Source organism: Spermophilus citellus (assembly GCF_964194105.1).
Source record: "Spermophilus citellus genome assembly, chromosome: X".
NCBI classification, from domain to species: domain Eukaryota; kingdom Metazoa; phylum Chordata; class Mammalia; order Rodentia; family Sciuridae; genus Spermophilus; species Spermophilus citellus.
Genome location: NC_138190.1, coordinates 30214313 through 30242229, shown reverse-complemented (window position 1 = coordinate 30242229; position 27917 = coordinate 30214313). Strand labels below are relative to the sequence as shown.

General features: G+C 33.9%; 1 protein-coding gene across 1 annotated transcript in view; it reads right to left on the bottom strand.

Annotated features, from left to right (window-relative positions):
* CFAP47 (cilia and flagella associated protein 47) overlaps window positions 1-27917 on the bottom strand; it is a gene marked incomplete at both ends in the record, with an annotated part of 427079 nt that overhangs the window by 254339 nt on the left and 144823 nt on the right. The window contains 3 exons of the mRNA XM_081278126.1: window positions 2766-2894; window positions 3782-3863; window positions 10576-10797. Of these exons, the coding sequence (XP_081134252.1) occupies window positions 2766-2894; window positions 3782-3863; window positions 10576-10797 (433 nt within the window). The remainder of the gene's footprint in view (window positions 1-2765; window positions 2895-3781; window positions 3864-10575; window positions 10798-27917) is intronic.

Genomic DNA, 27917 nt, shown 5'->3' with positions numbered 1-27917 from the left:
CTGTTAGTTCACTTTTCGTATGTTTCAGTAATCCAATATTTAGCCACCAATACATTTTTGTGACTTGGGAATATCATGCAGGAAAATAGCTATAATTCAAAATGCAGGTTTAACACACAGAAGTAATAAATGACACACAATCAAATTGGGCAAAATAACCTATATCCTGTATCTAACTATTAGACAAGAAGAAATGAAAAATGTAGTCCTAGTATACATGCATGAGTTCAAGGAATATGATAGTCAGAACCTAAGTGGACTTGTGAAAATCAGAACCTTTCATTTCTAACCTGTGAAACGTATCTAAACAACATTGTTTTCTTTTTTCATGTGAAATCACCAATTCATTTCTAATTTAATCTAGTGTCTGGAGTTACCCATGCTTTAGACACAATTTATGGAGAAATACAGCTCTGCAGATCGTTTTATTCATTCCTATAACTTTACCATAGGATGAATGAAAAATCCCAAATTTGTGTTGCCACCAGATCTCTCCAGACTAATGAATATGCCACTCTGGTAATTATGCAGGGCTCTTCAAACACAACAGGAACAAAATTAATTTACCATGTCTTCTTGCCCTGTCACACCTTCTGCCTCCCCTCCCAAATCCTGTTCTTTTTTCTTGTCTTGTATTTCAGGGACTAGATTCCAACTCCTCTCAGTATCCAAGCAAGAATTCCTCAGTTATTTTTGACTTCTCTGATTCCATCAATTCTGAAGATCTAGCCATTCAGAAGACTATATTGAGTTTTATTTGTAATATTCATTAAAGTTGCCATTGCCTCATCATTCCTACTACCACCAGAATTCCCATTTGGGTCATAGCACCTGATGCTGAAACACATCCCCCAACAGTTTCCATATTGTACCACAGTGATATCTCTAGAAGGCAAAGCTTATCATGTCACCCTTGTGTTTACAACCCTTCAATAGTTCTGTACAATCTCAGCATAATATCTAAAAAGTCCAGATTCCTTAGATTGGCTTATGTAGTAGCAAAAATTCTTTCTCTGAGCAAACTTTAGTCAAGCTCCTGAACTTTCTTTTAGGCAATTTGTGACTATCTGGTAAAATCCAGTTTTACTAACTCCCCTGCTAAATCCGCTTAGGACTGATCTCCCACCCTCAATGTCTGATCACTGTTGACATCTGACTTGGTTCTGAATCTTTCACCATTCCCCAGGAGATGTTTAATCACCCTGGCCTGTTTTAAGCAAGAATCCTGTTGAGCTGGTTTAGCCAGAATCCCCCCTTGCTGCTGATTCTTCCTCATAGTCTTTATCTACTAGCTGACTCCATCTTGTTCTTTTACTATGAATTTCCACTTTCCCATGCTGTACTCAGAATTGAGCCCAATCTTTCTTTGCTATTAGAAAATCACACTGCAGTGGTCCCTGTACATATCCTACTGGTTCCAAATAAAGTTTGCCCTACCTTGCTTTACTAAGTGCCATTACCACTCCCTTCACACAAATTATATTACCTCTCTCCAAGTTTGTCTCACCTTGCTTAGCAAATTCCTAGTCATATTTAAGAGTTCAATGCCCTCAAATTTATGCTCCTCTCTATGTGAACTCATTTGTAGTTTCTTTGTCTTTCCCTGTCTTAGCATTTGTTCATTTCCTTCTAATTATTCATTTAGTTGCTTATAACCTCCTCCAAGGCTTAAACTCTTTGAGAAGACAGATCATATCAATTTTACTCATATATTCCCTGAGCCTGGTACAGAGCCTCGGCCACAATAGTTGTTGAATAAATTCATTCAAAAATATTTGTTGAGTATATATTATGTACCTGACATTCTATTAAATTCTGCATTTACAAGTGATGCCTGATATCTAAATCCACATAGATAATTGATTGGGAAAGATGGATTAAACAAATTAAATATACAAATGATTGTGTGAATGAATAAGTAAATAAAATTCATAAGCCAACATTATGTTTAATTTTCCCAAAAAGTAGTGAATTTGACACTCTTTGGCTTTAGATTTTGCTCCTTCTATCAGTGGGAAAGAATGGAACCTGCTGTCTGTAGATTGAGACCTCTGAAACCATGAGCCACCAAATAAGTGTTTCATCCTAAGATTGTTCTGGTCAGATATTTTAGTCACAGCAGTGAAAAAGCTGACTAAATCAGAGTTGGAAGGCATAATTTAATGTATGTTCATCTATCTATAAATGTAATTTTGCTAGAAGTAAATTTTGAGAATCTCATTAAAACTGGACTTGCCTTCAGCTATGTGAATCCTAATGAGTATCACTCCAGAAAAACTTCATGGTGTACTGTGTATAAGAGGCAGAAAATATAATTTTCAGTACTGTTTATTTAGGTCTTCTAGTTAATACCAGAATATGCTTATAGCTGCCCATTCCAGAGATTATATTTCTCAACTTTCCTTGAAGATACCCATGTTGATATGACTAAATTCACAACAGTATGTGAAAAGGGAAATGACACATTTTTCAGGTGACATCCTTTAAAGGTATCTCCCTGCCCTCTATTACTCCTTTACCTACTCTTTGTTCTGAGAAATTAGACCCATAGATGAAAGCCTAGTAGTGGGGATGGAAGGGAAACTCCTAGCTCCAAATCACTCATTTCTCAATATTTATACAGAAGAAAAAAAAAACTATCTTATTTAAGCCACTGTATTTTTAAATCTTTTATAACAGCATTACTTACACTTTAAATAACACTATTTAACACTAGTCATGTGAATTAACTGAAAAAGAGCAGCAAATAAGAGTGGAAGTATTACCTTGTATATTTGAAGAAATACATCTGTCCATGCCCGTTTACTCCAGTCTTCAAACTTATCCATATCTAAAATAACAGAACACTTTTCCTTAGATGCACAGGAACTCAGAGGTGTGGTATTACTGGAAGACTTTAGGAAACAAAATGTTACAAGATAAATTAAAATGCAAGGCAATATACATCTAAAATTTTAACCACTCAGCATTTTTTTAACAGCAAATTTTCTTGCCCTTTTTATATATTCATCAAGAGCTCTAATTTCCCATGTACCAATATTAGAAACTATCAACACAGGTAACTTTCCAGAGCATACAGTCCCTTGTTTAGGTGATAGATTTATTCACCCAATGCATTTATTAGCTCACTCTGTAGTAGAAGTAGCAGAACAAGATGCAAAATTCTCCTGAAACCTGAGCCCAGATGAAGCCACAACCTTTGGATTAGCTAGAGGAACTCAGCATGGTGCTAAACAACAGGTACCTGCTTTTCTTCTCATGTCATATGGTAAGCATAGTGACAGTGACACAACTAAAGCACATTTACCTAAAAGCCTTCAGAATCCTCAAAATCAATTCCCTTTCTATATAGGTTTTCATCAAGTGAATTGTCTACTTTAAGAAAACTATGCATTTATTGCTTAACTTCTCTCTATTCTCCCCTAAAACAGAAGAAAGGAAGTGACAAGTGGTGGTAAAATTGTCATTTGAAACTCTTTCTTTGGAATGTATACATTCTAAAATTTTATTTTAAGAACACGAATTACATAAGTTCACACCATTTTTCCTTTATAAATCCCCCTCCAAAGCAATGAAAAGCTATCTAATCGTTTTTGCATAGGAATCACATATTTTTAGATCAATGTAGAGACATACAAAATATCATCTGTCTAAAGAAGCTTAAACCTTAGTATATTTTATACATAAAAATCTGAACTCTAAAATGAAATCTTTAAAAAATCCAAATATCCATACATTTAATAATACATATAGATTGGTTCTAGAAATTATATTCTCTTACTGATATTTCAAGCCACTTCTTATAATCTTGGGGTTCAAGCAGAAATTCTGGCAGTACATGAGAAATACATCCTCCCTGAGCACTAAGATTATAAAAGAAAACCCAAATTATGATATTATAATACACATTTGTACTTTCAGTTAAATTATTCCAATGTCATACTTTTTATATTTGTTGAATTAATTTTCAAATTTAAAATTTATATTATTAATTTTTAAAACTTCCCTTAATAATGAAATGATGGTTCCTTTAAAGAAACTGATTAATGAGTAAGAACTTACAAAGTAACTATAATCAGACTGTCTATGCATATAAGCTAACCAAACATTAAGAGTCATATGACTTGGTCCTTGTAGTCAGTGCAGTAACCTTTTTATTGTCATTGTAACATTACAGAATTTTTTAAAAAATCTGAAAAAAATTTGACTACAACAAAGCTAGTAATAGATCATTAGTCATATAGTATTTATTGAATGACTATCAGAACACAGGTCTGAATATAGAAAACTCCAAATATAAAGTAATCCATAACCTATTTTTTCTCCAAAAGGAGTATGCAAATATTGGGAAATCTTTTATTATGCAAATGTGTGATGTATATCTGAAGCAGTAAATATGTTAATATAATACAGTTAAAATAATGAATGCATATATGTATACAACTTACTACATTAAGATTTATATATGTATATATACTTTTGTACTCTAAAGTTTTAAAGATAATTTTATGTAAACTCTTCATATTAATGTCTATAATCACCAGAGCCACTACAGAAACCCAGTACAGTTTTGTGAAAAGTGTTTCCAAAAAAAGATTTGGGAGTTTAGATCCAGCTCATTTATTGAACATATACCTCCACTCATCAATAATGGATTTAACAGAGAAGAACCTCTATAGTGCTTAATTCAGGAGGCACCTTCAGTACTTTACGGTTGATTACTGAAAAGCGAGGAAAAGAAAAAGGAGAAAAGAGGCTTAAAGATGATGCTGAAAACTCAAATCCTGAAGATAGATGAAAGAGATGAGAGATGTTAAGAAGGAAACTTCTGTCGGTATAGAAGCAGGGGGCAGAGTTCTGCAGCTATTCAGTGTGATGTGGCACTGGGTCAGTCTAAGCTAGTGGAGGAAATCTACTGCCTACTCGAAGCTCCTTTGTTTGGAAATCAATCATCCTTTCTCTTTGATTGTCACATAATTCCTATCCTCATGTACAAATGATCATTATGTTTGAGTTATTAGAGTAGTACACAAAATTTTATTTTAATATAACACTGTTCCTCAGCAGGTACTGTCAACCTAAAGCCTACATAAGAATGCAATGAGGTAATGTCCCTATTAGTTGGAAATCCTGTACAGTGCAACAAAGGCAGACCACTCAGAAACATATGAAGAAACTGAATACTTTCTTGTAACCAAAGCCAAGACAGGATTTCATATGAGGGTTGTTGCTTTTGTTGTTGTTTTATTGTTTTGTCTGTGTATGTATGTGTGTGTGTGTGTGTGTGTGTGTGTGTGTGTGTGTGCAGTGTGTGGTGGTGGGGATGAAACCCAGAGCCTAGCACATGCTAGGCAAATGCTCAATCACTGAGAACATTCCAGCACCCAAGACAGGATTTCAGAAGAAAGTGATTACTTCTATCAAATGCTATTGAGAGCTTAAGGAAAATGATGAGGGAACCATTAAAACAGAAGTTTCTTGAGAAGGGGGCCATATGTCACTCATTTGAGTATTTATATAGTGTGTAGCAGAAAGCAGACCTTGGTAAAAGTTCAGGGTGAAAAATATAATCAATACTTGCTTTCTTTTTTATTTTTTTTTTTAATTCTGAATCTATCTCAAGGCCTGCTTTCATGAATCCATAAGACAGTATTATCTTTACGTTTTTCAGTAGATTTTATATCTGGTAGGTAGCTTTTACTAGAGAATTGTCATTAATAATTTATTCTGTTACACTTTTACACACTAGGTTTTTCTAATGTATTTCCACATTTACAGTGTTCAAAATAAATTCACATGCCATGAGTTATAAATTCAAAGCTTAATCTTCAAAAATTAGTTTTGTAAAAAATTCTAAAAATCTTTAAGAATTAATTTCTATATATTGCATAAAGTGATATTTAACTCATGTAAAAGTCCTCACCCACTATGTCATCAAATTTAATTGGAAAGCTAATGGCATTTATTACTATTTTGAATTTTAATACATTTATTTCCAGCATAAAACACATACACATATCTTGAATTAATGACCCCATTTTATTAACCATACTGCCGCTTTCTAAATGTTAAGTAATTTTATCACACTCAACATATCCTTATAGGCATGTATTTGCTGATAAAGAACAAATAAATCTGAATGGCTTAGCTTTAATGCCAAAATCATTCTTCCATGCTTGCATCTTCACATCATAAAATGTCAAAACAGAAACAACTCCTGTTAATTTCAACACTACTGGCAGATATGCCAAGAAGAATACAACTAAATAACACAATATTCATAAATACCATAAAGTATAATAATGCTATCACAAAATTGTTTAATTTCAAAAACATACATATCATAAGGATTTACATGAGTATTTAAAACTTCTTTTGCTCCTGGTTTACATTTCATTAGATTTTAACCACACAAATACCTTGCAGAAATTAATGCATTTAAATTTTTACCTGATTGAATTACTGGGCTTATCTCATTTGATCAATCTTTAAGGATCAAAAGTAGGAAATGAAAAATCAAAAGAAAATTTGTATGCTTTATATTTTAAACATAAGAATTTCAACAAAGTTTCTCCCATCATATCTATTTAATGTGAGGACATATTTGATAAATACTGGTTCTCTGACATTTTCATGTCAATAGGATATTCATTTCTAATAGAAAAGTATTTTTTAATAAAAAACTATTTTAGCAACAATGATATCACCTCTAGACAGTTCTCAAAATATCACTAATGACTAATTATATTGGAATAATATAAGAATACAACCTTAGAGCACACTGCATTGCATTTAAATCAACAATAATTATAATATACCATGTCATGTAATGCATATTTGACTACTTATAACTGTTTTATTAATCATATAACTTTGGGAATTATTATTCTTGACTTTACAGATTTTGACCTTGTAGAGGGTCACATTGGCACAAAAGACCTAGAATATAAAGCTTGCATCTACTTGATTAAAAAACCATGTTCTTTTAGCTCAGTTCAGTGTACTCTTGCAGAATCACATATTAGATTGTTGCTTGAAATATATTCATTCTTTGATGCAATTATATTACATAATATTACATAATGCTTATACATTAGTAAAAAGGGTATGAAGTTTTTTAAAGATAATAAAAATAAAAACCACAAGTGGAATTAAAGTTATCTATAAGGGATGTGAGTTGCTTTTTCTAAATGTATTTATTTTGGATGAATGAATTATTTATTTGAAAACTCAATGGAATTAAAAAATAAGTTATAGTAATTTTATATTCTTATACTGTCTTACTTTATAGTTTGAATATGGGACACATTTTATTCATACTATGCTTCTGTTTTAGTTTTAAAATATGCAAATTATAAATAAAAATTATTTTTCCTAATTAAAATGAATCATGTTATAAAATTATTAATCACAAATAAGCAAAATTATATCAAAGAATATTAATCTTTGTTGTGGTCTTCCCTAACTAAATACAATAGGCAGAGTAGCTAAAACAGAAATTTATTTTCTTTATAGATGGCCACCTTTTCAATGTGTCTTTACATAAGAGTTTTGAGAGAAAGACTTTCTTCTTCTTCTTATAAAGATACCATTCTTACCAGATTAGCACCCTAACCTTATGACATAATCTAACCTTAATAACTTCTTTAAAAGTCTTATCTCCAAATGCAGTCATATTGGGGGTTAGGGGTTCCACATGTGAATTTGGAATGGGCACAACTTAGTCCATAAAGGCACAGATTACAAGAAAAATAAGAAGATTATTACAAATATACTCATGAAATCTATTATAAAATATAATATCTGATTACATAATATTTTTATAATACAACATATATGGTATTGTAGTTGTCTGTCCCAAAAATTCATGTTAAAACCATAAACTCCAGCACCTCCTACTTAAGTTAGGGTCTTTAAACAAGTGACGAATGTAAAAAGAAATCATTACAGTGATTTCTTTTTACATTCGTCAACCAATATGGTTGATGTCCTAATAGTAAGATGAAGTTTGAACACACAGAAACACTAGATTCATATGTACACAAAGGAAAGAATATTTGAGGATACAGTAAGAAGAGGTCCTTGGCAAGGTAAGCAGACTGCTCTCTGAAGAAAATAAAACCTGGTGAAACTTTGATCTTGGCCTTTGGGGGTGGAGAATGGGGACTGAAATGGAGTGAACTAAATTCCATGCATGTATGATTTTGTCAAAATGAACCAAACTACTATGGATGACTATAATGCTCTTTTTAAAAAAGATGTACCTTAAAAACAAAAGAAAGAAAGAAATTTAGTGGACATTGACCTCATTTTGACTCTGGGCTTTAAAGACACCAGATGAATTAGATGTGATTCCTGCTCTTAAGATGCTCATAAATTAGTGAGATTGACTGTCCCAATGATGAGGCAGTGGAGTTAAAAATGATTTACATAATTCCAGTTGGGCTATTTTTCTATAACTGATATAATATTTCTCATTCTCTCATCTAGATTATGTATAGAGGAATAGAGAGGAAATGAAAACTTTCATCTTCATATATCTTTGCCTTTTTTTGTTTTATAACCACTACTGTTTTGTTAAGGTAATTCTGTTCTTTTGATAAATACTTAAATTTTCAGCATCACATCTCTAATTCAAGATGGCATTTGGGAAGATGTAAATGTAAATTCACTGCCAAGTAAATAAAGCTTCAACTCCAGGCTTCTTTACATTCATGATACCTTCTAAAACCATGAATCTATTATTATTTTAAAAGAGGGCCCCGATTGTATAAGAGCCTCTCGGAACATGTATTAGCTATACATTTGGGTTAACATAAGATAGGGGAGAGGGATCTGTGTATCTGTACCTATAAAGGTCTATTACTGCTTTTCATAATCCTTGGTCTCTTCAAAAATGTGCCCTTTCTGCTGGGAACCTATTAGTCATGTGATCATATGCTGCTGATGTCTGAGATGGGGATCTCGTGTCTTTTTTTTTTTTTTTTTTTTTTTTGTACCAGGGATAGAACTCAGGGGCACTCGACCACTGAGCCCCATCCCCAGCCCTATTTTGTATTTTATTTAGAGACAGAGTCTCACTGAGTTGCTTAGGGCCTCGCTTTTGCTGAGGCTGGTTTTGAACTTTCGATCTTCCTGCCTCAGCCTCCTGAGACCCCTGGGATTACAGGTGTGCGCCACTGTGCCTGGCGTTCTTAACTCCGCCAAGGATCAAGAGGTCCCCATCACTTCTGGTGTCTCTTAACTCCGCCAAGGATCAAGAGGTCACCATCACTGACTCTGTCACTCCCCTGTTGTCAAATATTTGTAATTCATATTATAACTTCAGAGCCAGCCATCTGCCACTCTTCTTCCTCTTCAGTGGGGTGGGTCCCTCTAGTGTTCTATCATGGCAACTTTCATGACAAGCTACATGGGTCTTGAACTAAAGTCATTTTCAGTGACTTAAAAACTACTGGCACTATTGCAAGTCAAAAGGAGCCTAAGCCAGTTTGAACTAGTACTATGATAGTGAGTCTAACAAATGAAAAAAAATATTTTGTTCAGAACTATGTCCAATACATAGTACTGTTAGAGACTCAAAAAAATCCTGATTTGTAAATAAAAGAACTGAATGTCAAATCTTTCATTTGCATTCAAGCTCTAAGAATCTATTTGACCTTCATTGCCAATCCTTGATAAGATAGATGAATATCTCTGACCAACTGTGGGACAGATTCTATAAACAAAGATGCAAAAGTACATTAATGTATTTCAAGATAAATTAACACTATAATATAAATAATTATGAGTAACCAATGGTATTTTGGTGATGAAAGAATATGAAAGTAATGACACTGCCTATGGATATAGGGCATTTTAGTGAACAAGGATGCTATAAATGCAGGCAAGAGAAGCAATATAAATTCAGCAGCCCTCCTCTCAGACTTTTAATATATGCTGCTCTTCTATTTCTTGGCCATTTGCCATTCAATCTCTGTTGAGGAACATAGACGTTATGATGACAAGTATTTTCTCCCATGGTTTATACTAAACATTTGTGAAATTTTTGCCTGCCTATTATTTTAATATCCAAGACTTTATTAATGGAAATGAAAAGTTCACAGTATCCATGATATATTAACACTTATCTGAGAAACAAAGATTATTGGTTTCATTCCTCTTTTGCTCAGTGCTTTTTTATATGTGCAATAGATCAGAATTTTAAAAATAAGGTCATAGACCAGGACTATCAGCATTATCTTGTAACTTGTTATAAATGCCAAGTAACATCATAAACTCCATAGGTAAGGGCCAGCAAATTGTTTTAACAAGTTCTACCAGTGATTTGGATGAATTATAATAAAATTTGATAATGACTGCCTTAGATTATAAATCCAAAATATTATGGAATGATTATTTTCTATTAACTAGTATGAATTTTTCTATGATGTATATTACAGGGTGTATAACAATAAATATTTGGTTAAAATACAAATAATTTCAAAATCAGTCTATCAATGTATTTACCTATTTATCTATCTATCCTCCCAAGCCATAATTAGAAGCTTAAATTAAGCACATCCATGTTCTTACTTGAGAAATTCCAGAAGTGAGGAATGTTGCAAATAAAGTTGAGTTATTCTTTCAGGGTTATCCATGGGTAAAGATTGACTTGAATTAATTCCAGGTGGCATTCTTCCACTCAAGTGGAGCAGCACATCATAAATAGTCTTATTATATTTGGTAAAATCATTCTGCCTGGCATATTTCTTGGATGATGAGGTTGATGGGTAAAATTGTATTTTTTGTACATCCCTATAGAGAAAAGACTTTAAGTTAAATTTTGTTTTGAAATTTTACACTATAAAACAAAACATTCCCAATAACTAAATAAAATCCTATTAAAATCAACTACATAAGAAATTCCTAATTAGAATAAGTTACATTCCATGTATGTATAATAGGTCAAATACACTCTATTTTATATATTCCAAGTATGTATAATATATTAAAATACATTCAAATATATCTAAAAAGAACAAATATAAAAAATTGACATAAAAAACTTCAAATAACTAAAAGAAAAGAAATTCCAAAATATAGTTCACTCAGCTACTGTTAATCACACTTTGAGTTTTAAACATTCCCAGAGATTTCTAGTATCTTGCTTGAACACACATTACTATTGAATATTGCAATTGTCAAGTCAGAATTATTTGATTGTGAATAAACTGGATTTGAGAAAGAGAACAGGGATTGGTTACTGGATTCATTGCCTTCTAGCTGTGATTTAAAGTAATTAAGCCTAATTTTGTATGCTATAGACTTGAGGTCTATAATGGTTGCCAGGGAAGATTTCAAACATTCATGATGCATGCATATACAAAAATAATTTACACACCTTTTCTTGATATTTGTATTTCAATGCTTAGAAGGGTATAGTCTGAACATGATACTAATGAATAGGGATTCTCATTTAAAATATAAATTTCAGAGATCTATTAATCCACATATCCCTCTCATGTTTAAACAAGACACTGTAAACTCTATTCTATAGGTTGTGATGCATTCTAATTTTTGAATGGAGTAAAAAAATTCAATCTATTTTTGCTTTCTACAATTTATCAAATGTCTCATACTACATTGTCTAATTATTTGTTAAAATTGGAATCACAAAAATACTACTAGCTTAGACTGGGAAACAGCAAGTTCCCAAGGGGCCATTTTGAATAGCAGTTCTACAGTTTGGTGGTCTATGTAGCATAATATTGGAGAAAGTGAATTGTATCGGTAAGATTAATACTAGTAAGCTCAAAATCTGGCTCTGTCACTTACTATGTAACCTTGTTACTTGTTACTTGATTTTTCTGATCCTCAGCTTCCTTGAAAGTATTCAGTAGACTAAAGCTAGTGTATCCTGGCAATTACCACCAAAGAAACATACTTTCTAGGGAAAATTAATACCATCATAGACTAAGATGTGTGTGTTTGTGTATACATGTACATACACACATAAAATAAAGACATATACAATAAAAACAGATACATAGAAGTGCTAGATATTATAAGTGCAAAACACAGATTTAAAATTAACTATATGTACTATGTTCCAGATTGAGAATTTAATTGAGCTATAAATTACCTAAAAATTAACCAAGGATAAAATTTAGAAATAAAAAATGCTATTAATAAAGTTGAGAAATCAATGGACAAGTTGAATAGCAGATTAGATCATGTAAATAGAGAGTTAATGCACTGAAATATAGGTTAATCCTACTCCTGGATACATATCTAAAGAAATGGAAGTGATGTTGAGGAGATATCGATACTCCCATGTTCTTTGCAGCACTATTTACAATAGTCAGGAAATGGAAACAACCAAAATGTCCATCAACTGATGAATGGATAATGAAATTGCGGTGCATATACACAATCTATTCTGGCATAAAATGAAGAATCTATTCTGGCATAAAATGTCATTTGCAGCAACATGAATATAATTGGAGATAATTACATTAAGTGAAATAAGTCAGGCACAGAAAAACAAATACTGTATGATCTCACTTTAAATGTGAAATCTAAAAATGCTGATCTCATAGAAGTTGAGAGTAGATAGTGGTCACCAGAGGCCAGGGAAAGTGGGGTGGAGGAATGAGGAAAGATTCAACAATGGGTACTAATTACAGTTGGAAAAGAGCAAGAAGCTCCAAGGTACCACTGTATGGTATGGTGACAATAAATAACAATTTTTTACCATATATTTCAAAAAGCTAGAAGAAATTATTTGAAAAGTATTAAACACAAAAAATGATAAGTGTTTGAGTATATAAATTTTACCTTATTTAAGCATTACACCATGTATACATGTATCAAACATTACATGGTACCTACTAATATGTACTACTTTCATGCTTTTTATATCAGTTAAAATAAAAATGTGCTATATATATTAACTAGAAGAAAATGAATATACCTGTAATCATGGAAGCAAAGTAGCACTTAGGACATAGAGCATCACCAGGTATAAAAGTAATTTCATAGGCATAAAAGTTTCAATATGCCATGAAGATATTATAATTGCACAAGTGAAGGCTCGTGGTAACAACCTCAACAATGTATGAAGTAAAATTGACTAAATTGTTAGAGTATACAAATATAAGTAAAAATTTTAAAAATTTAGTGTAGTAATTTGTAAACAATTCTTTGTAAACAAGAATCAATAAACACATATGACTTGAAAAGCACAATAAGCAAACATGGTTTAATATAATTCAATGGAAAATAACATTTGACACATACAAAATACACAATATGTTCAAGCTGAAATTCTTATAAAAACTAATTAAATGCTGGCCAATAAAGAAATGTCAAAAAAATTCAAAGGGGATTATCTTTGACCTTAATGAAACTACATTGAATAGCAACAGTATAATGGCCTCATGTAAACTTCTAAATAATATTTGTAAAATAAATCACTTTGAAAATGAAAAATATGTTGATTAGGCCAAAGTTAGAAGGAAATCTATTGCTTAAAAATTAAATATCTGTTCAACTTGAAAACACGTAAGTGCTAGAAATAAAAATAAACTTCAAAACCTGATCAAATTTTCTATAAGAAACATCGAGCAAATCTTGTACCCAATGATAAATGTTGGAAGGTTTTCCCATAAAACTGAACAACACATTGCATGCTATTCTATATTTAATTGAAGACCCATGCAAAGATAATAAGGCAAAAAAAATTAAACATGTAATGATTGGAAAGGGAGAAAAACAGTTATATGGTATTTACAGATAACATATTATTCAAAATTATCCCCCCAAATCCAATTAAAAATAGAATTAGTAAATTGCCCTATCAACAAATTAGTCTGATAAATAACTGCATGCAATAATCAACTTTATTTTTAGATAGCATATAAAAATATAGAAAATCAAATTGATAAATACCATTAATAATACCTCCAAACGATGTTAAATATCCAGGGAAAAATCTACCAAAATATGTGCAAAAGTTGTACACAGAAAACTATGAAACACCACTAAGATGAACTTGAAAAGACCTTAATAAGAGGAGGAATATTGTAAAGATGTCAATTTTTTTTCTAATTTGATTAAAGATGAATCATAATCAAAATATCATAAAGGTAATTTTTGGTGGAAATTTATAAGTGATCCTAACACTTATGTAGAAATGAAAATGGAAGATACAAGAAAACACTAGAGAAAAGCCACAAACTTTGAGTGCTTATACTACTACATATCAAGAACTATAAAATAATAGTACTTAAGCCAATTTGGTTTTGAAGCAACACAATAAAAATGCATCAAAGGATAAAACCACACAAATTCTCAAAAATATGGATACTTGACTTAGGAGAAAAGAAACATTATAGAGCAGACAAGGAATAGAAGAATGCTATTTTCCATAATGGCATTGAATCAATTGGATAAAACCCAAAATAGTATGTAGTCATTTGGGAAAACACTGTAAGAGGAATGGAGAAGATTGGTATTGAAAAAATAGGGAAAAATATAATATCTCATGAGCTTTTTCTCATATCTACAAAAAAGTAAATTCAAGGAGAATCAAACATCAAATGTAAAAGACAAAACATAAACGTGCACATGCACACACATACACACAAAGGTTTCAAAAATAACAAAGGATGATATTGTTATGCATAAGTAAGAGAAAGACAAAATAACCATTAAGGTAAATATTTGAGAACTATATTGAATAGAAGTGGTGATAGAGGGCATCCCTGTCTTGTTCCGGATTTTAGAGGGAATGCCTTCAACTTTTGTCCATTCAGAATGATGCTAGCCTGAGGCTTAGCATATATAGCTTTTACAATGTCAAGGTAAGTTCCTGTTATCCCTAGTTTTTCTAATGTTTTGAACATAAAGGGATGCTGTACTTTGTCGAATGCTTTCTCTGCATCTATCGAGATGATCATATGGTTCTTATCTTTAAGTCTATTGATGTGGTGAATAACATTTATTGATTTCCGTATGTTGAACCATCCTTGCATCCCAGGGATGAATCCTACTTGATCATGGTGCACAATTTTTTTGATGTGTTTTGTATTCAATTCGCCAGAATTTTATTGAGGATTTTTGCATCTAGGTTCATTAGAGATATTGGTCTGTAGTTTTCTTTCTTTGAGGTGTCTTTGTCTGGTTTCGGAATCAGGGTGATGTTGGCCTCATAGAATGAATTTGGAACAGCTCCCTCTTTTTCTATTTCCTGAAATAACTTGAAAAGTATTGGTATTAATTCTTCTTTAAAGGTTTTGTAAAACTCTGCTGTATACCCATCCGGTCCTGGGCTTTTCTTGGTTGGTAGTCTTTTGATGGCTTCTTCAATTTCATCCATTGATATTGGTCTGTTCAAATTGTGTGTATCCTCCTGACTCAGTCTGGGAAAATCATATGACTTAAGAAATTTATCGATGTCTTCACTATCTTCTATTTTATTGGAATATAGGTTTTCAAAATAATTTCTAATTGTCTTCTGTATTTCTGTAGCATCTGTTGTGATATTGCTTTTTTCATCACGCATGTTAGTAATTTGAGTTCTCTCTCTTCTTCTCTTCGTTAGCATGGCTAAAGGTCTGTCAATCTTATTTATTTTTTCGAAGAACCAACTTTTAGTTTTGTTAATTTTTTCAATAGTTTCTTTTGTTTCAATTTCATTGATTTCCGCTCTGATTTTAATTATTTCTTGCCTTCTGCTACATTTGCTGTTGTTTTGCTCTTCCTTTTCTAGGGCTTTGAGATGAAGTGTGAGCTCATTTATTTGTTGTTTTTTTCTTTTTTTGAGGAATGACCACCAGGCGATGAATTTTCCTCTTAAAACTGCTTTCATTGTGTCCCATAGATTCCGATATGTTGTGTCTGTATTTTCATTTATCTCTAAGAATTTTTTGATTTCCTCCTTTGTGTCTTCTGTAACCCATTGATCATTCAGTAACATATTGTTCATTTTCCATGTGATGTAGGATTTTTCCTTCCTTCTTTTATCATTGATTTCCAGTATCATTCCATTATGATCAGATAAAATGCATGGTATTATCTCCACCCCTTTATATTTACTGAGGGTTGCCCTATGGCATAATATATGCTCTATTTTTGAGAAGGATCCATGTGCCGCTGAGAAAAAAGTATTAGACGAAAGAAATTAAAGGCATAAAAATTGGAAAAGAAGAACTTAAATTATCACTATTTGCAGATGACATGATTCTATACCTAGAAGACCCAAAAGGGTCTACAAAGAAACTACTAGAACTAATAAATGAATTCAGCAAAGTGGCAGGATATAAAATCAACACACATAAATCAAAGGCATTTCTGTATATCAGCGACAAAACTTCTGAAATGGAAATGAGGAAAAACACTCCATTCACAATATCCTCAAAAAAAATAAAATACTTGGGAATCAACCTAACAAAAGAGGTGAAAGATTTATACAATGAAAACTACAGAACCCTAAAGAGAGAAGTAGAAGAAGATCTTAGAAGATGGAAAAATATACCCTGTTCATGGATAGGCAGAACTAACATCATCAAAATGGCGATATTACCAAAAGTTCTCTATAGGTTTAATGCGATGCCAATCAAAATCCCAACGGCATTTCTTGTAGAAATAGATAAAGCAATCATGAAATTCATATGGAAAAATAAAAGACCTAGAATAGCAAAAGCAATTCTAAGCAGGAAGTGTGAATCAGGCGGTATAGCGATACCAGATTTCAAACTATATTGCAGAGCAATAGTGACAAAAACAGCATGGTACTGGTACCAAAACAGGCGGGTGGACCAATGGTATAGAATAGAGGACACAGAGACTAATCCACAAAGTTACAACTATCTTATATTTGATAAAGGGGCTAAAAGCATGCAATGGAGGAAGGATAGCATCTTCAACAAATGGTGTTGGGAAAACTGGAAATCCATATGCAACAAAATGAAACTGAATCCCTTTCTCTCGCCATGCACAAAAGTTAACTCAAAATAGATCAAGGAGCTTGATATCAAATCAGAGACTCTGCGTCTGATAGAAGAAAAAGTTGGCTCCGATCTACATATTGTGGGGTCGGGCTCAAAATTCCTTAATAGGACACCCATAGCACAAGAGTTAATAACAAGAATCAACAAATGGGACTTAATTAAACTTAAAAGTTTTTTCTCAGCAAGAGAAACAATAAGAGAGGTAAATAGGGAGCCTACATCCTGGGAACTAATTTTTACTCCTCACACTTCAGATAGAGCCCTAATATCCAGAGTATACAAAGAACTCAAAAAATTAGACAATAAGATAACAAATAACCCAATCAACAAATGGGCCAAGGACCTGAACAGACACTTCTCAGAGGAGGACATACAATCAATCAACAAGTGCATGAAAAAATGCTCACCATCTCTAGCAGTCAGAGAAATACAAATCAAAACCACCCTAAGATACCATCTCACTCCAGTAAGATTGGCAGCCACTATGAAGTCAAACAACAACAAGTGCTGGCGAGGATGTGGAGAAAGGGTACACTTGTACATTGCTGGTGGGACTGCAAATTGGTGCGGCCAATTTGGAAAGCAGTTTGGAGATTCCTGGGAAAGATGGGAATGGAACCACCATTTGATCCTGCTATTGCCCTTCTCGGACTATTCCCTGAAGACCTTAAAAGAGCTTGCTACAGGGATACTGCCACATCGTTGTTCATAGCAGCACAATTCACAATATCTAGACTGTGGAACCAACCCAGATGCCCTTCAATAGATGAATGGATAAAAAAAATGTGGCATCTATACACAATGGAGTACTATGAAGCAATAAAAAATGACAAAATCATAGAATTTGCAGGGAAATGGATGGCACTAGAGCAGATTATGCTTAGTGAAGCTAGCCAATCCCTAAAAAACAAAAACCAAATGTCTTCTTTGATATAATGAGAGCAACTATGAACAGAGCAGGGAGGAAGAGCAGGAAGAAAAGATTAACATTAAACAGAGACATGAGATGGGAGGGAAAGGGAGAGAAAAGGGAAATTGCATGGAAATGAAGGGAGACCCTCATTGCTATACAAAATTACATATAAGAGGTTGTGAGGGGAATGGGAAAATAAACAAGGAGAGAAATGAATTACAGTAGATGGGGTAGAGAGAGAAGATGTGAGGGAAGGGGGGGGACAGTAGGGGATAGGAAAGGTAGCAGAATACAACAATTACGAATAGGGCATTATGTAAAATTGTGGATGTGTAACTGACGTGATTCTGCAATCTGCATTTGGGGTAAAATTGGGGGTTCATAACCCACTTCAATCTAATGTATGAAATATGATATGTCAAGAGCTTTGTAATGTTGTGAACAACTAATAAAAAAAGAAATATTTTTTAAGAAGTTCATTCATATTCCAAGTTTGTAAAGTCATTTTCCTATAATTTAGCTATTATTAATCTTAATATTTCTGTAATTCACATCAATATCACATTGTTTTGTGTTTATAACATTTTAGATTGTTGTAATGTATGTTGTGGAGAGCCTTTGCTAATGGAAACTTTTTATTATTTCCAGACCAAGTATTTATGTACACTTAGTTTTCCATTTAAGTTCTATGTGACTTTTAAATGTGCTGAAACTCCAGCTGTTGGTATAAACTTGGAATTGAAATTAATCTTGTTTAATTTAGTCAAACTCTCATTTTAGACCCAATAGACTGGTCACTGATTTTCTTGAAGTCCTAGTCCATAGCAATTAGACAAAAGAAAGAGATTAAATGGATCTGAATAGTTAAAGAAGAACTCAAACTATCCCTAATCTCAACAACATGATTCTATATTTAGAAGACCCAAAAACTGCACCAAAAAGCTTCTTGAACTCATAAATGAATTCAGCAAAGTAGCAGGATGTAAAATTAACACCTATAAATCAACTATGTTCCTATATAACAATGATGAATCAACTGAAAGAGAAATTAGAAAAACTATCCCATTCACAACAGCCTCAAAAAATAAAATAAGAGAATTCCCACAGACCTCTCCTCCTCATCAATTCCACCTCCCTACCTATTCCCACCTCTTTCTCTTTTCTTCCCTTCTCTTCCTAGTTCCCAAATTCAGACATTTAGCTGTCTTATGCTCTTCTTCTGACTTCTTGGACGTAACTCAGGGCCTACTTGCAACATCCAGGGGACACTTTAAAAATTCCATCTTGGAGGGAGGGAGGAAGATGGCAGAATAGAAGAAGCCCTGTTTCTGGCTGCTCTGTGGCATGAAACTAGGAGAACAGATGAGCAGCTTCTCCACAGAGTTTTGCCTAGACAGGGTACAGCATCTCAGAGAGTGTGGGAAGACCCCTAAACAGTGAATTTTCACAGAAATCACCAGCGCTGCAACCACCAGGGCAGAAATCAGAGCCTCTGGGCACGAGTAGGTCTCCAGACTCTAGCCCCAAAGCCCGCAGTTCTAGCTCACACATGGCTCACAAATGGCTTAGCGGAAATACCTACTTCTACAGAACTCCAGACTGCTCACCGCTCCCATGCAGGTCACCCGGATGCTGCCTATCCATAGCACAAGGCCATGGCCCAGCACCCCCCACATCACCAGACACCTTGGCACTGGAGGCAGACCGACTCCATCTTAGAAAACCTTCCTCGCCATTTTTTAGGTGGGCCTGGCTATCAGACCGGATCACCATTTGAGCAGGTACCTGATTTCCAGCCCCCCCCCACCTCCAGCTATGGTAATTCAACACAGTGACCACCCAACACAAAAATAGCTCTAAGTTGGACAGGACTGGAGTGTGAACAGGGTGCTGCCCACATGGAGTGAGCCTGGGGGTGACAGGTCCCGCAGTTAGGACCTGATAAGTAAGAGAGGGGAGAAGACTAAAGTCCGGAGCATAACAGAGAGACTAGGATCTGGGAAATCTCCAGGCAAGAGAGGGAGATGATACCGGGGGCACAAGTCAGATGAGTGGTCACAAAGAAAGACCCGTGAGGCACTATTTCCCTACTGGGACTTGTGGGCTGCATGCCCTGCTTCCAGACACTCCACACCAAGTCCAGTCTTCACACCCTGGTTACCTATAGCATCCTGAAGGCAGAGACACCTACTGGATGAGACAACCCTACCTACTGGATGAGAAGACAAAGAAACAGATCTCTAAAGAGTATTTTTTTTTCTTCTTTTCTTTCTCTTCTACCCTTCTATCCTCCAGCCCTCACATCCCCAACATATGGAAAACCAAGAACCTTGCGTGAAATAGGACTTTGAGGACTGAATCACCTGAATTGCATAAGTCCCTTTTTTTCTTTTTTTAATTTCTCTTCTCTTTTTCTTTCATTCTTTCTTTCCTTTTTTTTTCTCTTTCATCTTCCTTCACCCACCAAATTGTACTATTTTTATATCCTGTATTTTTATAAATACATGTGTGTTTGTTTTATGTACTCTACTGTCTTGCCACATAATTGTCTACCTCAAATTACTTCTTATCTATTCTCCTGCTACTAAACCTCTTCAGTAGATTTCTCATTCACATTTCCTAAGATACATTAACTCTATACCCTCTCATCTTTTCCCTTCAGTATATTGTTCTACGCCTGACCCCCAGTTCAATGTCCACTGCCAGAAACTATAAACCTTTTTATGAAACTACTGATTATATTTTAAATAATAATTGAATCCAACATTTCTGGACATTGAGACTAATCTATATATGTCTTAATAACAACAATTTGTTCATAGGTGATGTATTGCTGATATTGGGATCTGTTAACATTGTCCTTCCCAACAAAGGAGCGATCTTGGAACCCTACAAGAGCACTACAAATCTCTAGGGTAAAAACAATAACACACCAGATGCACAGAGCTAGAAAGGAAGACACACAAGCAACATGAAAAGAAAAGGGAAGAAAATATCACAAACAAATCACGACAACACATCATTAGAAGCATTAGCAGCTACAGCAGAAAAAAATTACAGAAAGTTTTCAGGATATTCATGGTTAAAATATTTTGGGATGTCAAAGAAGAAATAGGAGAACAAATACAGGCAGTTAAAGATCACTTTGACAGGGAGCTACATAAACAAATCCAAGAAGCAAAAGATCACCTCAACAGGGAGATAGAGGTTCTACAAAAAAAAGAAAAAAAAAACAGAAATCCTTGAAATGAAATAATAAACCAAATTAAAAACTCAAATGAAAGCATCACCAACAAAGTAGACCACTTAGAACATAGGACATCAGACAATGAAGATCAAATAAATCATCTTGAAAAGAACATACACCACACAGTGAAAATGATAAGAAACCACACGCAGAACATTCAAGAAATATGGGACAGCATACAAAGATCAAATTTAAGAGTCATTGGGATAGAGGAAGACACAGAATTTCAAACCAAAGGAATGCACAATCTATTCAATAAGATAATGTCAGAAAATTTACCAAGCATGGAGAACGAATTGGAAAACCAAATACAAGAGGCTTACAGAACATCAAATGTACAAAATTACAACAGATTTACACCAAGGCACATTATAATGAAAATGCCTAGCATACAGAATAAGGATCTTAAAAGCCACAAGAGAGAGGAATCAGATCACATATAAGGGGAGACCAATTCGTATCTTAGCAGATTTTTCAATCCAGACCCTCACAGCCAGGAGATTGTGGAACAACAAATACCAAGCTCTGAAAGAACATGGATGCCAACCAAGAATCTTATATCCAGCAAAACCAAGTTTTAGATTTGATGATGATACCTTCCACAATAAACAAAAGTTAAAAGAATTTACAACTAGAAAGCCTGCACTTCAGAACATCCTCAGCAAAATATTCAAAGAAGAGGAAATGAAAAACAATGAGGAAAATCAGCAGAGGGAGGGATTACACTAAAGGAAAATCTAATCAGAGGAGAAACCAAGTCATGTTAAATGCCAAAAATAAACAAAAAATGGCTGGGAATACAAATCATGTTTCAATAATAACCCTGAATGTTAATGGCCTAAACTCACCAATCAAAAGACATAGACTAGTAGATTGGATTTAAAAAAAGACCCAACAATATGCTGCCTCCAAGAGACTTCTCTCATAGGAAAAGACATACACACACTGAAGGTGAAAGGTTGGCAAAAATCATACCACTCACACAGACTGTGGAAGCAAGCAGGGGTTTCCATACTCATATCAAATAAAGTAAGATGTCAAGCCAAGGTTAAACAAAAAAGATAAAGACGGAAATTACATACTGCACAAGGGAACCATACACCAACAAGACATAGCAATCATAAATACATATGCCCCAAACAGTGGTGCAGCTATGTTCATCAAACAAACTCTTCTCAAGTTCAAGAGTCAAATTGACCACAACACAAAAATCTTGGGTGACTTTAACACACCTCTCTCACCACTGCATAGATCTTCCAAACAAAAGTTGAATAAAGAAACTATTGAACTCAATAACACAATCAATAACTTAGACTTAACTGACATATATAGAACATTTCAAACTGCATCAAGTAGATACACTTTCTTCGCAGCTGTACATAGATCCTTCTCTAAAATAGACCATATACTATGCCACAAAGCAACTCTTAGCAAATACAAAGAAGTAGAGATACTACCATGCATTTTATCAGATCATAATGGAATGAAATTGGAAATCAACGACAAAATAAAAAATAAAAATTTCTCCATCACCTGAAGACTAAACAATATGCTACTAAATGAACAATGGGTCACAGAAGATATCAAAGAGGAAATTAAAAACTTCTTAGTGGTAAATGAGAACATAGACACAACCTATCAAAATCTCTGGGACACTATGAAAGCATTACTAAAAGGAAAATTCATTTCATGGAGTTCATTCCTTAAAAGAAGAAAAAATTTAACAAATGACTTCACACTACATCTCAATGACCTAGAAAAAGAAGAAAAAATCAGCAGTAAAAGCAGTAGAAGGCAAGAAATAATTAAAATTAGAGCTGAAATCAATGAAATTGAAACAAAAGAAACAATTGAAAAAATTAAGAAAACTAAAAGTTGGTTCTTTGAAAAAATAAATAAAATTGACAGACCCTTAGCCATGCTAACAAAGAGAAGGAGAGAGAGAATTCAATACCAGCATATGTGATAAAAAAGCAAAAGAAACAATCTGTGAGGTGAACAGAGAGCCTATCCTGGGGGCAAATTTTTATCCCTTACACATTAGATAGAGCACTAATCTCTAGGGTATATAAAGAACTCAAAAAGCTAAACACCAAAAAAACAAATAACCCAATCACAAATGGGCCAAGGACCAGAACAGACACTTCTCAGAAGAGGATATATAGTCAATCAACAAATAAATGAAAAAATGCTCATCATCTCTAGCAATCAGAGAAATGCAAATCAAAACTACTCTAAGATTACATCTCACTCCAGTCAGAATGGCAGCTATTATAAAGACGAACAACAATAAGTGTTGGTGAGGATGTGGGGGAAAAGGGACACTTATACATTGCTGGTGGGACTGCAAATTGGTACAGCCAATATGGAAAGCAGTATGGAGATTACTTGGAAATCTGGGAATGGAATGACCATTTGACCCAGCTATCCCTCTCCTTGGACTATACCCAAAGGACTTAAAAACAGCATACTACAGGGACACAGCCACATCAATGTTTATAGCAGCACAATAGCTAAACTGTGGAGCCAACCTATATGACCTTCAGTGGATGAATGGATAAAAAAATGTGGCATATATACACAATGGAATTTTACTCAGCAATAAAAGAGAATAAAATCATGGCATTTGCATGTAAATGGATGGCTTTAGAGAAGATAATGCTAAGTGAAGTTAGTCAACCCCCAAAAAATAAATGCTGAATGTTTTCTCCCTGATATGAGAAGGCTGACTCATAGTGGGGTAGGGAGGGGAAGCATGGGAGAAATCGATGAATTATAGATAGTGAAGAGGGGTGGGAGGGGAAGGGAAGGGGTAGGGAATTAGCAAGGATGGAGGAATTTGAGGGACATCATTATCCAACGTACATGTATGAAGACATGAATTGGGTGTCAATCTACTTTGTATACAGAGATAGGAAAAATTGTGGTATATATGTGTAATAAGAATTCTAATGCAAAAAAAAGTACATGTATAAAGACATGAATTGACGTGAACACACTTTATATATAAAGATATGAAAAATTGTGCTCTATATGTGTAATAAGAATTGTAATGCATTCTGCTGTTGTGTATTTAAAAAAATAAAATAAAATTTTTAAAAAAGCCATCTTCTCTTAATGACTATGTAACCTGAAAAAATTAAAATAAAAAATAAATATTTGAGAATCAATCAAACAAAAGAGGTGAAAGACTTCTACAATGAAAACTACAGAACACTAAGGAAAGAAATTAAAGAAGACCTTAGAATGTGGAAATATCTCCCATGTTCATGCATAGGCAGAATTAATATTGTCAAAATTACCATACTCACAAAAGCACTATACAGATTTAATGCAATTCCTATTAAAATATCAATGATATTCTTCATAAAAAGAAAAAGCTGGGCTGGGGATGTGGCTCAAGTGGTAGTGTGCTCACCTAGCATGTGTGAGGCACTGAGTTTGATTCTCAGCACCACATAAAAATAAAATAAAGATATTGTGTCCACCTAAAACTAAAAAATAAATATTAAAAAAAAGAAAAAAGAAAAAGCTGTCATCAAATTCATTTGGAAAAATACGAGGCCCAGAATAGTTACAGTAATCCTCAGAAAGAAAAGTGAAGCAAGAGGCATTACAATACCAGACCTTAAATTATACTACAGAGCTGTGGTAACAAAAATGGCATGGTATTGGCACCAAAACAGACATGAACACTAATAGAACAGAATAGAAGATAGAGTAGACAAACCCACATAAAGACAATTATCTCATACTATACAAAGGCACCAAAAACACACTGGAGAAAAGACAGCCTCTTCAAATGGTGCTAGGAAAACTAGAAATCCTTGCATAGTAGAATGAAACTGAACCCTCATCTTTCACCCAGCACAAAACTCAACTCAAGGTGGATCAAGGACCTTGGCATTAGACCAGAGACCCTGCACATACTAGAAGAAAAAGCAGGCCCAACTCTCCATTATGTCAGTTTAGGAACTAACTTCCTCAGTAAGACTCCTAAAGGGCAAAAAGTAAAATCAAGAATCAATAAATGGGATGGCATCAAACTAAAAAGCTTCTTTACAGCAAAGGAAACAATTAAGAATATGAAGAGAGACACAACAGAATGGGAGAAAATCTTTGCTACCTATACCTCAGATAGAACATTAACCTCCAAGATATAGAAAGAACTAAAAAAAAAAAAAAACCCCCCAAAAATAATCCAATCAATAAATTGGCAAAGAACTGAACAAGCACTTCACAGAAGTTGAAATAGAAATGGTCAACAAATATAAGAAAACATTTTGAACACCTCCAATAATTAGAGAAATGCAAATTAAAACCACACTGAGGTTTCCTCTCACTCCAGTCAGAAAGACAATTATCAAGAATACAAGGAATAGGGATGGGGATGTGGCTCAAGCGGTAGCGCGCTTGCCTGGCATGCATGCGGCCCGGGTTCGATCCTCAGCACCACATACAAACAAGGATGTTGTGTTCGCCGATAACTAAAAAATAAATATTAAAAAAAAATCTCTCTCTCTCTCCTCTCTCACTCTATCTAAAAAAAAAAGAATACAAGGAATAATAAATATTGGTGAGGATGAGGGGAGAAAGGTACACTCATACATTGCTGTTGGGACTGCAAATTGGTGCAGACACTCTGGAAAGCAGTAGATATTCATCAGAAAACTTGGAATGGAACCACTATTTGATTTAGTTATCACACTCCTTGGTATATATTCAAAGGACTTAAAATCAGCATACTATAATGACACAGCCACTTCAATGTATACAGCAGCTCAATTCACAATAGATAAACTATGGAACCAACCTAGGTGCCCTTCAACAGATGAATGGCTAAAGAAAATGTGGTACATATACACAATGGAATGTTATTCAGCTATAAAGAATGAAATTATGGCATTTGCCATAAATGGATGGAACTGGAGACTATTATGCTAAGTGAAACAAGCCAATCCCAAATAACCAAAGGCTGAATGTTCTCTCTGATATGTGGATGCTGACTCACAATAGGCTGGGGGTGTGGGGGTGAGCGAAGGAGAGGCTCACCATATTGAAAAGAGTATAATTGGGGGAAGGGGAATGGGAAAAAACAGTAGAACGCATTGGACATAAGTTTCCAGTGCTCATGTATGAATACACAACCAGTGTAACTTCACATCATGTACAACCACGAAAATGGGAAGTTATACTCCATTTATATATGATATGTCAAAATATACTCTACTGTCATGTATAACTATAAAGAGCAATTTTTTAAAAAAAGAATAAATTTAATACCCATGAAACATATATAATGTTCCTTGCCTAATCTATATTAATCATTATGTCGGAGTTTTTAGCCCCCCCCCCATTATTAGTAGTAAACTCATCACAAAATATTTAAAAGGAAGAAAATAAGACAGACATTGCAAAGTAAATTTAATGGTGCATGGATCATTAGATTATAGTAATGAAAGCAATAACTAAAATAATGAGTTATTATGATGGGAGTAAAAGAAGATAATAGGAAGAGTGAAACAGAAATGTTTGAGAAGGGCGGGCAACTCCCTGTTCAGGAAAAATAAATTGAACACATGCACTCATCTTCTCTCTTTCTCAAAATATTTCTAACATGTCAGAAAAAATGGAGAAAGGGAATAAGCCTATAATGACATTGAAATTGGGAAAGAGACCATGAGTATACCAGAAAATTTGAAGGGTATCTATTAGAGAATGGATAGAACTGAATTGAGGGATCAATAGAATTGATACACTGTATAGCAGTATGCTACAGGGGAAATAATAAACCCTTTTTCTAGAGGAACAAAACACAGTCTCCAACTTTAGTGTTGACAGAGAAGAAGAAAGTCACACATGGTGTAGTGATCATTACGGTTAACTGCTATATATGGAAAATCCAGGATTGATATACTATCCCACAAAACATGTAAAGAACACAAAAGTAGTCTTTGCCTTCAGGAAAAATTGGAGATCTCTCAAAATAAAATCAACCCCCAGCTATCTGGGAAATTTATGGCACCTACAGTGGATGTCCATGTTCTAAATTCCCCCTTACTTTCGCATTCTGTCTGGTTTAGTACCCTAAAGTAAAGTATGTATATTACCATGAATTGGCAACTCGCTAACAACTTTTGTCTGATTTTTAATTTGGGAAAATATTTCATGGAAAAACAGACATTTAGAGTAGCCAGAGAAACCCTTGTCCTCTGCTTATAGCAAAAACCAAATCTTTTATGTATATATATGAATGAATGATAATCAAAACTAGAAATAATTAAGGAAAACCATTAACAACTGGAACAAAAATCAAATTAAAAATACAAAAGAATGAAGTACTCAGGAGAGATGATATGACTCAATGAAAATTAAAACTGATGAAAACACTCATACTGTAAAGGAGCTACTCGAGAAAACATGTATCTATAATTCAAAAACAGAATGGTATTATGAAAAAGACATAAAGAAGAAGGGAAGAAAAGGAAAAAGGGGAAGGGATAGGGAGAAAAGAATAAGGGATCAGGGAAGGAGAAAGGAAATAATTAAATAAAAACAGCATGCTTGGAAAATAAAACTATAAGTACTAATTAAAATATTTACAGAAAAAGTAGGATGCTACAAGCATAAGAAATTAAAGTACAAGAAAGGTGAAAGACAAAAAGTAATTGAGAGCAAAATGAAGGATCAGTAAAATAGTTCCCTATCCTTCTAATAGGAGATTGAGAGAATAGAGAAAACAGAGGGAAGCAAATAATAGAAC